General features: G+C 38.8%; 1 protein-coding gene across 1 annotated transcript in view; it reads right to left on the bottom strand.

The window, feature by feature from the left end:
• Positions 1–12485, bottom strand: part of adam19a (ADAM metallopeptidase domain 19a) — a 150223-nt gene that overhangs the window by 30150 nt on the left and 107588 nt on the right. The window contains exons 7-10 of the mRNA XM_072459296.1: positions 8163–8228; positions 6623–6694; positions 6098–6264; positions 4339–4423 (exon numbers count right to left, since the gene is read on the bottom strand). Of these exons, the coding sequence (XP_072315397.1) occupies positions 4339–4423; positions 6098–6264; positions 6623–6694; positions 8163–8228 (390 nt within the window). The remainder of the gene's footprint in view (positions 1–4338; positions 4424–6097; positions 6265–6622; positions 6695–8162; positions 8229–12485) is intronic.

Consider the following 12485-nt stretch of genomic DNA (forward strand, 5'->3'; position numbering starts at 1 on the left):
AATGTCCTGTTTTTTAATTATTATTTATTATTGGAACAATTAAGGCTCTGAGTGATGCATAGATGTTACACAGCTTTTTAAAAAGAATAAAAACCTTTAAATGACAATCTGCTGTTGTTACAGTGAAATGTCATTATGAAGAGGCAAGGCTATCTATTAGTATCTATTATTATGCCATTTTAGATCATTATTGCAGAGTTCAATTAATACATTGTAAAATTATGATCTACTAATGCTATATAGTTTAATACAAAGTACCTGAAAAAAGTACAATATGCCTCCTTTAAGATCTACGGTCTTCATTCATGTAGATACTAACTAAGGTCAGTAAAAGATAAATAATTTATGTCACAATGATACACCAGACACTTCTTAATAATCTTTAAGCAGGGTTTTGTAGCTTGACTTAAGAATGGGGTAAAGTCTAAAGCGTCTTAGTTACAGTTATTGCATTTGCATTTGAAATATGAGTTAGGAGATGTCTTTACTCTAAAATCAGATAAGTTTAGTTGATGGTTTCATTCAGAATGTAATGAAAGGGAGAACTAGAAGATCATAGAGTCATTACCAACAACTGTTTTGTAACAGCATAACACCAGAGCCCTGAAAGAAATGTGTTTTACCGCTAGTTTATTTGCATTACAATATTTCCTTGCCATTTAAAGTGTAATGTTTCCCCCTGGCTTTATGTGTGTCTGGATTATAATAAGTCATTGCAGAGTTGGACACAGCGCTAAAGTACACAGTGGTCTTGAGGCTGTGAGAGCAGGACAGGTGTGAATGGAGGTGACCACAGCGATCGATAGTTTATCTAGGTCTGATTAGCTTCTGATAGTGTGAGCTCGTGCGGCTGTGAACAGAGGCGCCTCGCTGAATCTAAAGCATGCGTGGTTTGAGCCCGACTCCAAAGGCTGCTACAGTGGGCTGAGTGGGCTGTCAGGAGAGCCACACCACAAAGGGATACAATGATCAAAGTCTATACCGAATCAGAATTTACTCATACTCCCTCTATATCATTTTGAATTGGTTTAAAGACGAGCAAAAAGGAGACAATGCTCATTACCTTTGTCAACAGCACTATCAAACCAGGACCAACCCAGAACTAAACCAGGTCTAACCCAAACCAATTGTCTGACCAGGACTCACATGGCTGAATCAGGTCTTAACCAGGACTGATTAGGCGGATGGCGAGGCGGATTCAGTCTCTTAAAAACTGGAAGCGCACCACAAACCTGAGGGCCAGCGGATCTGACCACTCTACTAAGGATGTTTTTTTTAAATGTTAAAAACAGGATTAAATTTTATAGGATTGAATAACACTTAATATTTATCTATATCTTATCTATATTATACTAATTATAGACCCATTTAAAAAGCCCTCGACCAACTTTCTTCAAAGGGTTGGTGATCCTGGTATAAAGTCTGAATTGAATTTTTCATCACAGAAAAAAAAGGTTTGATTTTGTATCTATTTTTTAGAACTATAGCATCACTACAGAGATACGGGTAAAGTGAAAGGTAGATTTTTATCTTGAACTATTGGTAACTGCTTATTGGGGAATATTATTCAATGCGTTGAGAAAATAATCTTTAACATGATGTATAGCTTGCTGTAATTGACAATGAAAATAAGAGTGATGATAAAATTATAAAGTCGTTTTTGTTTTTTTTGGGGGCGAGGTAATGGAGTTAATTAAAATTAAACTAAATATTTTAACTAAGGCGAGAGTTTTTTAATAAGTTGTTTCGCGAGCCCGCCCACGTCAAAAACGGAGATTCTAAAAATGTAAAAAAAATATTTTTTCCTGTTTTTGCGGGTCAAAACCTGAATAAAAATCAAAATGTATTCTGCACCAGCATCTCCGACCTCCGACCATTTCTACACGACCCGAGTTCGTCCGAACGTTAGAGCTTTAAAACTCTCGCAACTCACGGCTTCCTAGATCCACCGTAGATCCATGAGATCGACCGGTAGATTAACATGAAGGATGCGGGGTGGGCGTGGCTTTGGCTCACGCTGTTCGAACGAGGAAATGAAGAATACGCGTCTTGACCGATTATATCAGAATCATTGTCGTTGCCATTTAAGTAGCACAAAGTCCTCCTCATGTGGACATGTCCAACTCGTCTGTGGAGTCACACGTTATCTTCTGATCGCATTGTAAGGACGCTACTTGTCCCGATTTTACTTTCATCAAGAAAAAATACTAGGCCGTTACATAAAATCACTGTGGCCAAATTTAAGCTCAATAAGACATTTTCATTCATTGCACACTTTGTGTTCCTGTCCAGACTCAATAAAGTTTATCAAACCGACTTGTTTGGTCACGGGATGATTCATTTTCTGAGAAGCTGTCAGTCTGGGACTACTTTCTGTCTGATCACGACCTTCCATTAAACAGTTAGTTTATGACATTGAAGGTATTTGTATACACCACAGTATAATAAGAGTTATTTTCAATGTCTTGCATTGATAACTATAATGATGTAGATAATGTAGAGAGGTGGTTGTAGGGCCTATATTCTAAGAATCCAAGAAAATTATTTAGAATAAAAAAATATTTTTAAATTCAACTCCGACTTTTGGATGGTAGAAATGTGATTTGATAATGGGAAAATAAAATTGCAATTTTATTTTTATTCCGTCCTCCCCTTTTAAAAATGCCAAGGAAAATCCGTGAAACAACAAATTAAAAAACTCTCTCGTAAAGTGTAATATTGTATGTATGACACAAAAACCTAACCTGATCCAAACAATTTCAAACAAGTGAAAACTAGAATAACACAGTCCAATGGATACAACAAGTCTAAATCAGGTAGATTCAAGCAAGATTTTAAAGGGTTTAAACCAAGAAAACTTCCAGAAGTCCCATTCATTTTCATTCACAGCCTAAACACTTCACCTTTAATTTCCACTCCAGTCTCGCTGTGCACAGCCTACATCCCAGCGCACATGTGAGGATTTTGGAGACACTTCAGATATTTGCGGCGCACATGCATAATTCTGTAGAGAATGACTGACAGCTCTCGACTGATCAAAGCAAAGCCGTTACGCATACTGTAGCGGTGTGACTGACTAGAACTCCAGAACTGGGACACGAGCTGCTCTCCTCTGCCTCACCTTTAAACACCCATTTGACATCATTCACACACTTCAAACACTGTTCACCGCGAATAAGAGCCAGCGCCGTTTCATTCATGCTCCGGATGGAACAACGCTCTGCAGCCCAAAAGATGGCTCACTAAAGTTGGACTAAAAGTTATTGTGCGTCATTGTCAAGTTTTATCAGAACAGGCTAAGTGGCGGACAATTTGTAAAGAAGAGTTGGGTATGAATGATTAGATTAGAACAACATGTGTTTGAGCCAAGGTAGAGAACTTTTTAGCAACTTCTTTTTTAGCTTCAGTGTCAAAATGTGTTTTGTAGTATTTTGTAACTTATGTCCATTCTTTGTTTATGTGATAGTTTTCCTCTGCACTCTGAGCTTTTTGCACATGTTTTCCAATGTGGTTTTCAAACTAAAAATGGCAAATAAAATAAACTATAAACAAACTAATGGTGATACATGTAATTTGATGAATTTTGCTTTAAACAAAGTGTTAGTGTTATACAGTATTTTAATGATCTAATTATCTTTTTTAATTACATTTAATCATCTTAAAAGGTGGTCTACGTATGACCTGCTTTTATTACATCAGATGCCATTTCTTTTCCTGGATTGTTCCCCAGTATTCCCCCAGGTATTAAACGTATCTATTTAGTTTCTATTAACCCGAACAACATACATTCAAACCTGCCTCTTCACAGATCTTACTAGTAACTTGATGATGTCGTCGCCTTGCTTGACAGAAAGGTTTAATGCATAGAGAGTGGAGCATTGCAAGCAAAAGAGACATTCAGGCAGCAGTGCACCTTTAATTCCGTTAATAGAACACACATTTTCAAAGTAATTGCAGAATTCCATCCTTTGATTGGTTCAGTAAGTGTGTTTTATCAATACAGTAAGTCCTCTCTCTGCAATGTGTGGCGTTCAAATCTCACTCTTGCCAACTGCTTAAACTTCAACTGGCATCCATTTCTGCCAGTCCAAAGTCAAGATGAAGTCTGTCTTTGCGATGCATTTTTCCCAAGCTGAACACATAGATGCACTTTAGCAGTATAAACTTAGAAGTCAGCCGGTTGGGATTTGCAGCTCGTTAGTGCTACTTTCAGACTAGATCTGGGCCTGAATCAGAGGATCCGTCAGTGCATCAACAGAGGACAGGCTGCAGAAAAGTCCTTTGGAGACATTGCCTGTGAATTGACTTGGCAGAGGAAGTGATGGATCGTCCACGTACCACATTGATGCCTCCGGAGTTTTCCAGGCTGCACATTCCCTCCAGCGGCGCCATTCCGATAGTCGTGCCCTTGAAGATCACTCCGCTAAAAAAGAAATCATTGCATATTTTGACATGACAAAGATATACCTAACCGTTCTAAAGAATTGTGCTGATTTAGGCAATGTTCTGTTATAGTTTTGGTAAGATTCTGACCCCACCAAGACACTGCAAACTTCATGGAAATGTTTAGGACAATAGAACGATCATCCTGACAAAGCAGTTGGACAAATTATTGAAACGTTTTGGATTGTTTTTGTTCCTACAGTATCCTAGAGGTACTTCTTTTTGCCATTTCTTTTCAAAGGAGCCAGGATTAGAAGAGGAACCTGTTTTCCCCCGTCACAAAAATCCTTCATGCGTGCTAAATTATCCGGGCCATTTGGAATCAGCGAGGCTAATTAGAGAACATCAGGGGCCACCGATTGACTGCGAGCGGATGCCTGGATGCTTGTGTGCAGAGGAGTCAAGCTGTGTCGGGCCCAATTAGGGCCAGCTAAAAGTGCATCTTTAGCTCGGTAGCATCCCTGTGTAAAGATTCATGATAATTATTTCAGTGGGTTCTGCATCTCTGGGGAGCCCTGTAATTGGAAGTCACAACCCGGGCCAAACCGTGTAGCAGCATGAGCATGTAAAGGTAGCAATGTCCAGGTCATGTCAAACTCACGAATAAAAGGAGGAATTCATTACCGAGGAGGCAGAAAGATTGGTTTCCAAAAACACAATTATGACAGAGAATCCATTGTTACTGAAGGAAACTTCCCAAATAGGATTATGTGTGTTATGCAAATTAACTTTTTTAATGAATTGGTAAAATTTTTTATTGGTTCTACAGTAAAGTATGACTTCCAAGATGTCTCTAAAAAAGAAAGTTTAACTTTTGCTTCTGCTTGAATAATATTATTTTGAGTTGTACTCCCATACAACTCCCATAGAGTGAGGATTAAAGCAATGTTTATGTAATCGTTTGAACTACTTTATAGACTTCAAACTGTATTCAGATAAAAATTTTGCCTTTTCTCTGAAATTCTATGGACTCTTCACATACTGTAGTAAGTATGTTGGTATGTCTTCCACATCTTGAGATTAGAATGCAGCAGCAACACATCACAGGACACAATGGCTCATGACTAAGATGGTACAGACTCTTGTGGAATGGCCTGCAGGCCCTCCCAGACAGGACAGAAGGGAGGATATGCAGCACATTGTCAGAGCCAGGATTCAAACTCACAACACTGTGGCCGGCTGCACATGGAGTCTGGCATATGTGCTGCTGCCTTAACCACTCGACCACCAGGCAGCGAAGTACAAACTCTTTCTCATGTTAAAAATACACTGGACTAATTAAAAACAAAGATGTACAAAAGACAACTTGTCAAAACAAAAAAGTCTTAATGCTCACTTTGAAGAAAGTGAGATGCAAATATCTACTGATAGTCTCAAAACAACCTTTGTGAAAAGCACTTCTTTGAAGTAAGGACAAGGTCACACCTGCCACAGGGATATTTACTCCTCTGGATAAAAGCCTGTATGAAAGGGATTTATGTTCTCCAGGAGAAGAATATTGTATGAAAAATAAGCTAAACAAAGTGTTACAGCACAAGGGCGTTGTGGTCATTACATTCAAAGTGATTCATTCAGTGAAACTGTTAAAGATTTTGGAGCCATAGTTCTCTAATGGCTAAATGTGGTGCATTGTGAAGAGAGATGTTGCTCTTACGTGAGCAGCTGTGCGTTGTCGTGTTTCTTGCGTGACTTGAGCTTCTGTCTCCACTGGAGGAAGGACCACAGTGTTGCATTGGGCTCTTCATTGACGATGCACTGGTCTCTGTCCGTCCACACCTCCAGCCCGATCAGAGGCACGCGGATGTTCAGAGCTCTGTAGAACTGTGCAACACATTATTAGTTTATTTAGTTTCATCCAGCAACATCAGAAATAACACGTTTTTGGGAAGTAGTGTACGCTTTGAAAGAAACTATCAGAGAAGTTAAAACTTAATCCTAAATTACGGAGAAAACTAGTGAACACTATTGCAAAAGAGAATCCTAATCATCTTTGGTGTTTTACTCTGTATCGTCAGGGCGAGTTTGCCAGCCTCCGACTCAGGCACTAATCACTTGTTTGAAACACAAAGCAGAGGAGATCAGTAATGGACCGTATTCAGACGTGTGATTCCGCCTCTGCATTGGCCATTATCTTGTTGACTTTGGCCATTTGCAGTCGCTGTGAAGCCATCAGCCTTACCTTATCCACGTAATTGGCAATTTCCATTATCCTGGTCTTGGTTTTCTCGTAGTCCTTATTCTGACGCTTAAACTGCGAACGGAGAGAGAGAGAGAGGGATGCATTAGAGATAAAACGGAAGGATAAAATCCGTTAAAAGTTTTTCCCGACTAGAGCTGAATTACTCATAAAACTCCATCTGTATTTTGTCCATCCCTGCACTCACACTAATTACATAAAAGATGTCCTTAATGGTTACTATGGACCGTTACCATAGTGCTTATGCTGGTGATAAAAAATGTGGGCTGCGTGTGAATTAAAGTACTTGTTGTGAGCCTTGTGACGCAGATAATGGTTCTAAGTGTGGTTTATTTCAGACCGATGACAAATGAAGCATGATGAGTTGACGGTGATGACGGGGTACGATGGCCATTTATAATATAGAACCCTATGATGGAGAAGCACGCAAATGTGTATTATACTGAGGGGCCACTTTTGATACACGGCTCTAAAAGGGGTTGAATTACAGCACTGTAGAGAGAAGAGACAGTTGATTTGAAAGAAAGATACTATTTTAGGTGACTATTAACTGAAGATTTTGAAGGAAATGGTAGAATTTGCAATTGCTCATGCACGCTACTAGTCCAGAACAAATGATAAACAAAAAGATTACTGTGGTCAATGAAGGATATGGCTTTCTTTCTAAAATGTATCCCAGCAATCAGCCTCAAACGCAACACGAGCAGTCCAAAAAAGTGCACAACTACAATTTTGGGCACAAGTTAAGTGGTTTCCTCCAGATTATGTGCTTCTGCCAACACAAAACACAAGCACCAATCCAATCACCCGTTCTGTTGTGTGCCCCAAGAAGCAATCACAATGTGCTATGGTAAACAGATTTTTACGACACAGACTCATTTTTGGAGTGCATTGGTAAATCTTCTTCCCAAAAATGCGGATAATATTTTCTTGTTATTGTTGTTTTATAAAAGCCCGCTGTAATTATTCTGATGGAAGGGTCGCGCTGGGGACGGAAACTAAAAAACAGCCCAGAATTTGATCGACTTGGGCGGCCAATCATACATCTACTTTGTGGTATGATTTATCCGCCACAAAAGTAGTGATTTATTGTGTTTACTTTTTTTTTTTTACTCAACACAGATGCCTCCAAATGGCACATTTTATGCTATGTCGTTTAAAACCCTGAAAAAGTGTGCCATTTCAGGGAGATCTGGAGGAAACAGGTGTAATTTCCTGTAATTTGTTATTGATTCCGTTGGCCCGGGGTGTATAAACTATTGCTGCATGATCTAAAATAAGTAGATCAGATCAAACACAGACGTTTAGAGCATTTTCTCATTTCTGCGGTGCTGTGGCTGCACTCTGGCCGTGTCGCGCGCACTTCATGCAAGAACAAAGTGTTAAAAATTGCATCTAGCTGGCAGCAGCGCTTCTTTAATATCTGAAGTAATCTTTATTTACATTTTGACATATGCGTAGAAATCCCAATATGGAAATCTGATGAGCTACTAACATCTTAAAAAGGATGTATTGTTGTTACCAGTGTACTGTCTGCCACGATGTACAATTCCATGTACTTGGTGGTCCCCCAGGTGTTCCTCTTCACCTGCGAAAAGACAAAACAGCAATTTGAAAACCAAGTTATCCTCGAGCATTTAGCAGCAGCGCTCTGAATATCATCTCTTAACTTTCTATTAAGTCTAAATGATGTTGTAATTATCCTGTTAATAGCCCCTGTGCTGCCGGAGAGGCTCGGCTCCTGATGCCATTAAGTTCTGTCGAGGAACACAGCATTTATCACGAGCAAATGAAGGCTCTGTCAGTCACATAGAAGACTAAGACAAGTGATGGCATCGGCATTTCACAGGTGGGACTGAGTCAACATAGAACATTGAAGTATCTTCCCCAAATAAAGTTGACTTAATGCAATAGAAGTTTAGTATGGCATGCATGTATGTCACCAGCATGTGTATGTTGATGTATCGTAATATTAATACACTGCCTTAACATATTTTTGATTCAACTTAAAAATACAGTAGGTCTTGCTGCAGGTAATGATCATTTCTGAAACAACCATGTGGAAAAACAAATCCCGTGGTCAAGGAAAAGATGTCAGTGTGTTTGAGCAGGGTCAAATCATTGGCATCGAGTAGAGAAAACTTCTAAGAGAAGCAGAAGCTAATGTATTGCAGATCTGAACCCCAGTGAGAGTGTTTGGGACGAGCTGGAGAAGGTTTTGTGCAGTGGTCACTCTCTCACATCATCAACACAAGATCAACTGTGAAAAATAATGACAAACTGGATGGAAACAAATATTTAAATATTGCAGAAGCTTATTGAAACTATGTCACAGAATGTGTGCTGTAATCAAAGATAAAAGTGGTCCGACAAAATATTAGAGTGTATCCCTTTTTTCTGTGGGGACTATTTTTTGGACAGGCTGTGTATCACACCACCACTGAGTCAAGTCAGTGATGCAAAGTAAGATGGATTTTAGAGAGTCGATGGAGGGGTTGACAGTTCTCCTGCTGCAGTGGAGAGGGGGAGAGAGAATAAATGTGACTGGCTTGAGAGTTGGGTATTTTGAGCATTGCGATTGGTTGACAGCAACTGGCAAGTGGCAAAAGGTGGGAAAAACAGACTTAATTGAATTTTCCTTAAAAACACTGTGGCAGATTTTTACTTAAAACTAGTCCATTTTAAAGTGTTTACAGTGGCGTAGACAGCAGCACTTGTTAAATACTTTACACATGAGGGATTACTTTACCAGAGGATACTTGTGTGTTTGTTTCTCAAAGCTAATGTTATATTTTATTAAAACACAAAATATCAAATAAAAAACCCTGACCCTAAAATCCTTTTTATGTCAAATTATTTCAGCTTTTTTAAAAACATATTTTTAAAGATTTGTTAACATAGGCAAAAAGATCTGTGATCTGGAAATATTTATTGATTTTAGGGCAAGTCAGGGAACACCTCAGAGATAAAGCAGGAGCAGAGGTACTGTTGATTACTGTAAACTAGAACACAGCAGTCTCATTCTGACCCTAAGAGCTGCTTTCACAATATATCTGTACTGGAGTAAAAAATATTTTACTTAATTATCAATATTGGGTACAGTCTTTAACACTTCTCTGTTGTAGACTTGGTTTGGTCCTGTTCTAGAACAGGTTTAGTCCAGGTTTAGTTCTGTTCAGTTGAGTGCCAGTTAAGTCCAGTTTTGATGTGGTAAGGGAGCCCAAACGTCTGTCCTAAAATGACCCAAACGAGTTGTTTGCATATTATTTGTAGAATGTCAAACAGATCCATAGCACAGCGGTAGCACCTGGCAGTAGCCGTAGGTAACATTCCACATTACTTTCAGACTCAATGCTGTGAGAGGGAAATGTCTTTCCCCCAGAGATGTGTAGTGATGTTGTAATGAGTTTTTCTGTGGCATCTGAAGATTCGTGTCATGTTGGCCCTTCTCCCCCTGCTCTAAATGAAATGAGCTCACCCTCGAGCGCTAATACTGTGAGGCAGGGGGCTTTATTATGATGAACTCTGACCCCGAGAACTGGCCATGGACTAGTAATGGAGCTCCTCAGCTGCACCACCGTCTTCAACGTCTCACAGGGAAAACAAATTGTATGTAATAAAACTGTTGTTCTCCTACTCGCTTATTATTGTTCACATCTATTTTTTTCACAACTTGAGTGTTTGTCTTCTGTGGAAAAGCATTTCGGTAGATTTGTTTTGAGCAAAAGTCTGAATTCTGTTCAAGTGATTTTATGACAAGGAAATGCAGTGTTTTTATGTGGCACTTTAGTGGCATTGGTGGTTCATGCTTCTCCCTTAGCTTGATGCGCTAACCCTGACTACATCATTTTTTATTTTTATTTTTTTGTTCGGCTCATGGACATACTGTTTTTAGAAGCGGTTTGAAAATGTTATGTTGAGAAGCGGAATACAAAAGATGCTTTTTTAAATCACTAGATTAAAAAGGGTAAATGTAAAGGTTTAATTTACAGAGAAATAATGGAACATAAACAGTATTGACCAGATGTTTGTATTTTGATTTCTACTTGGTTTTGCACATTTTATTTACAGTTGTGACTATGTTTATCACATCTGAACAGTGTTTTAAGCGTCATCGTTTTTTTCCTTATTTATTTTTCCTTATGAACTGCTCTTTCTGGTTTTACTTTGATTTGACTGGTTTTATGGTTTTGCAACTAAGGCTTGTTTTTCGCTGTTTTGTGTCTTTGGAAACTGGTCTTGTTTATAAAGCTCCTTGCTCTTCTTTCTCATGATATAAACCCATTATCGGTGGACTTGTTTATTTAGAGCATGTGACCTCTGCACTGGTGCCGTACTAAGGTCTATTCCTGTGCGTATGTTTGAATCGGGCTTTGTGTTGATGAATGTTGTGCACTCGCTTCACGTTCATGTGATTTATAATGGAAGCTAGGTATGGCTCCATGTGGCCTCACTATCTCCACCTGCAAGGTCTCACCGCACTTATAAAGCCCTGCCTTTAAGTGTTTGTTGTAACACAAGGCTGATAAGCTCAAAAAGACTCATGAAAGTTCAGATTACAGCTGCTACGGAGGATCAGAACAGATTCAGAGGTAAAGGAAATATTTTAAATTATGGGTCAAGTTATGGCTCAAATCAGTGAGCAGCCTAATATAAATTAGTATCACTTTGCACCTCTTACATGTGCACATAACAGCATGTGACTTTTAATAGCTGATGTTTGGAAGGGTAAAACTATATAATATAAATATTGGCCTGGTTTGTCACTACATAAATTGTATTATTTGTTATTATTGAGACACTGTTTATAGAACTACAATGGTTTTCTCTTATCCTTCCTTCCTTCCTAACCCTGCTGTATTTTTTGCTGTATTGTTACCTCATCTCAGACTTTAAACAGTTCACTTCCTTTCACTTCTTGGTCATATCTAAAACTGATTATTGACTATAAGCAGCTTTGACATCTGCACAGTTGCTCCAAATGGAAAAAATATATTTCAAATGTAAGTGAAACAAAAGTATGAAATGAGTCTTATAAACTCCTGCTGTGAGAGCAAGTGAGCATGTGCAAACTGCTTTCAGAGTGTAGCCAGATGGAAACCTGCTCCGGAGCGCAGTCACACCATAATTCAGTCATTTCCACTGCCGCTGCTGCATTTTATGGCCCAGAATGGCACCTCCGGCGTTTCAACACAGGGTTTGCATATGAGAAAAAGAATCTCTTCTGCTGAAGTGACTGCCATGGATTTTAGAACAGAAAAGGTCATGTTTAAACCTTACTGTACTCTCCAAGCTTGCGAAATAAAGTTTTGATAGCATCGTTGTTATAGTTACTGTGAATATAACGTAGCGTGATTGATCAAAAGAGCTGTAACATTTTGTTTCCTTCGTTTTGGGAACAGGAGCTAAATGAGAAATTAGATTTGGGTAAAAAAGGAGACTGGTTAAGTGTATCAATCAGAAGCAGCATTTTATTTGTAACTGCCTTTCAAAACACCCAAGAACACTGTACAGAACAAATTCTTTCCTGACAAATTCATGAGTTTATCATGCTTGTACACTCTCTTTCCAAAACACACAAGGAAGATGTTGATATGAGTGGATTTTAAGAACATGAATTGTTTTTTGGTGACACTTTGTAATGGGAGTAAAAACAGATGACATCAGTGGGAGTGACATCTGCATTTGGAGTTTAAATATCGTTAATAAATTCCTAAGTGCAGTGGTTTTATATGTCTTCAGTAGTTTAACTCTGGTTTTACATAAGTGTACATGCGCTGTCATGTAGTATCAGAGTGCATTTGGTAAACGCTGTAGTTTGCCGTGTTTTCTCTGCGTTGCCATG

The sequence above is a fragment of the Eucyclogobius newberryi genome, unplaced genomic scaffold, assembly GCF_026437365.1.
Source record: "Eucyclogobius newberryi isolate DKJ021-1_F unplaced genomic scaffold, fEucNew1.0.hap1 SCAF_22, whole genome shotgun sequence".
In the NCBI taxonomy this organism is placed as follows: domain Eukaryota; kingdom Metazoa; phylum Chordata; class Actinopteri; order Gobiiformes; family Gobiidae; genus Eucyclogobius; species Eucyclogobius newberryi.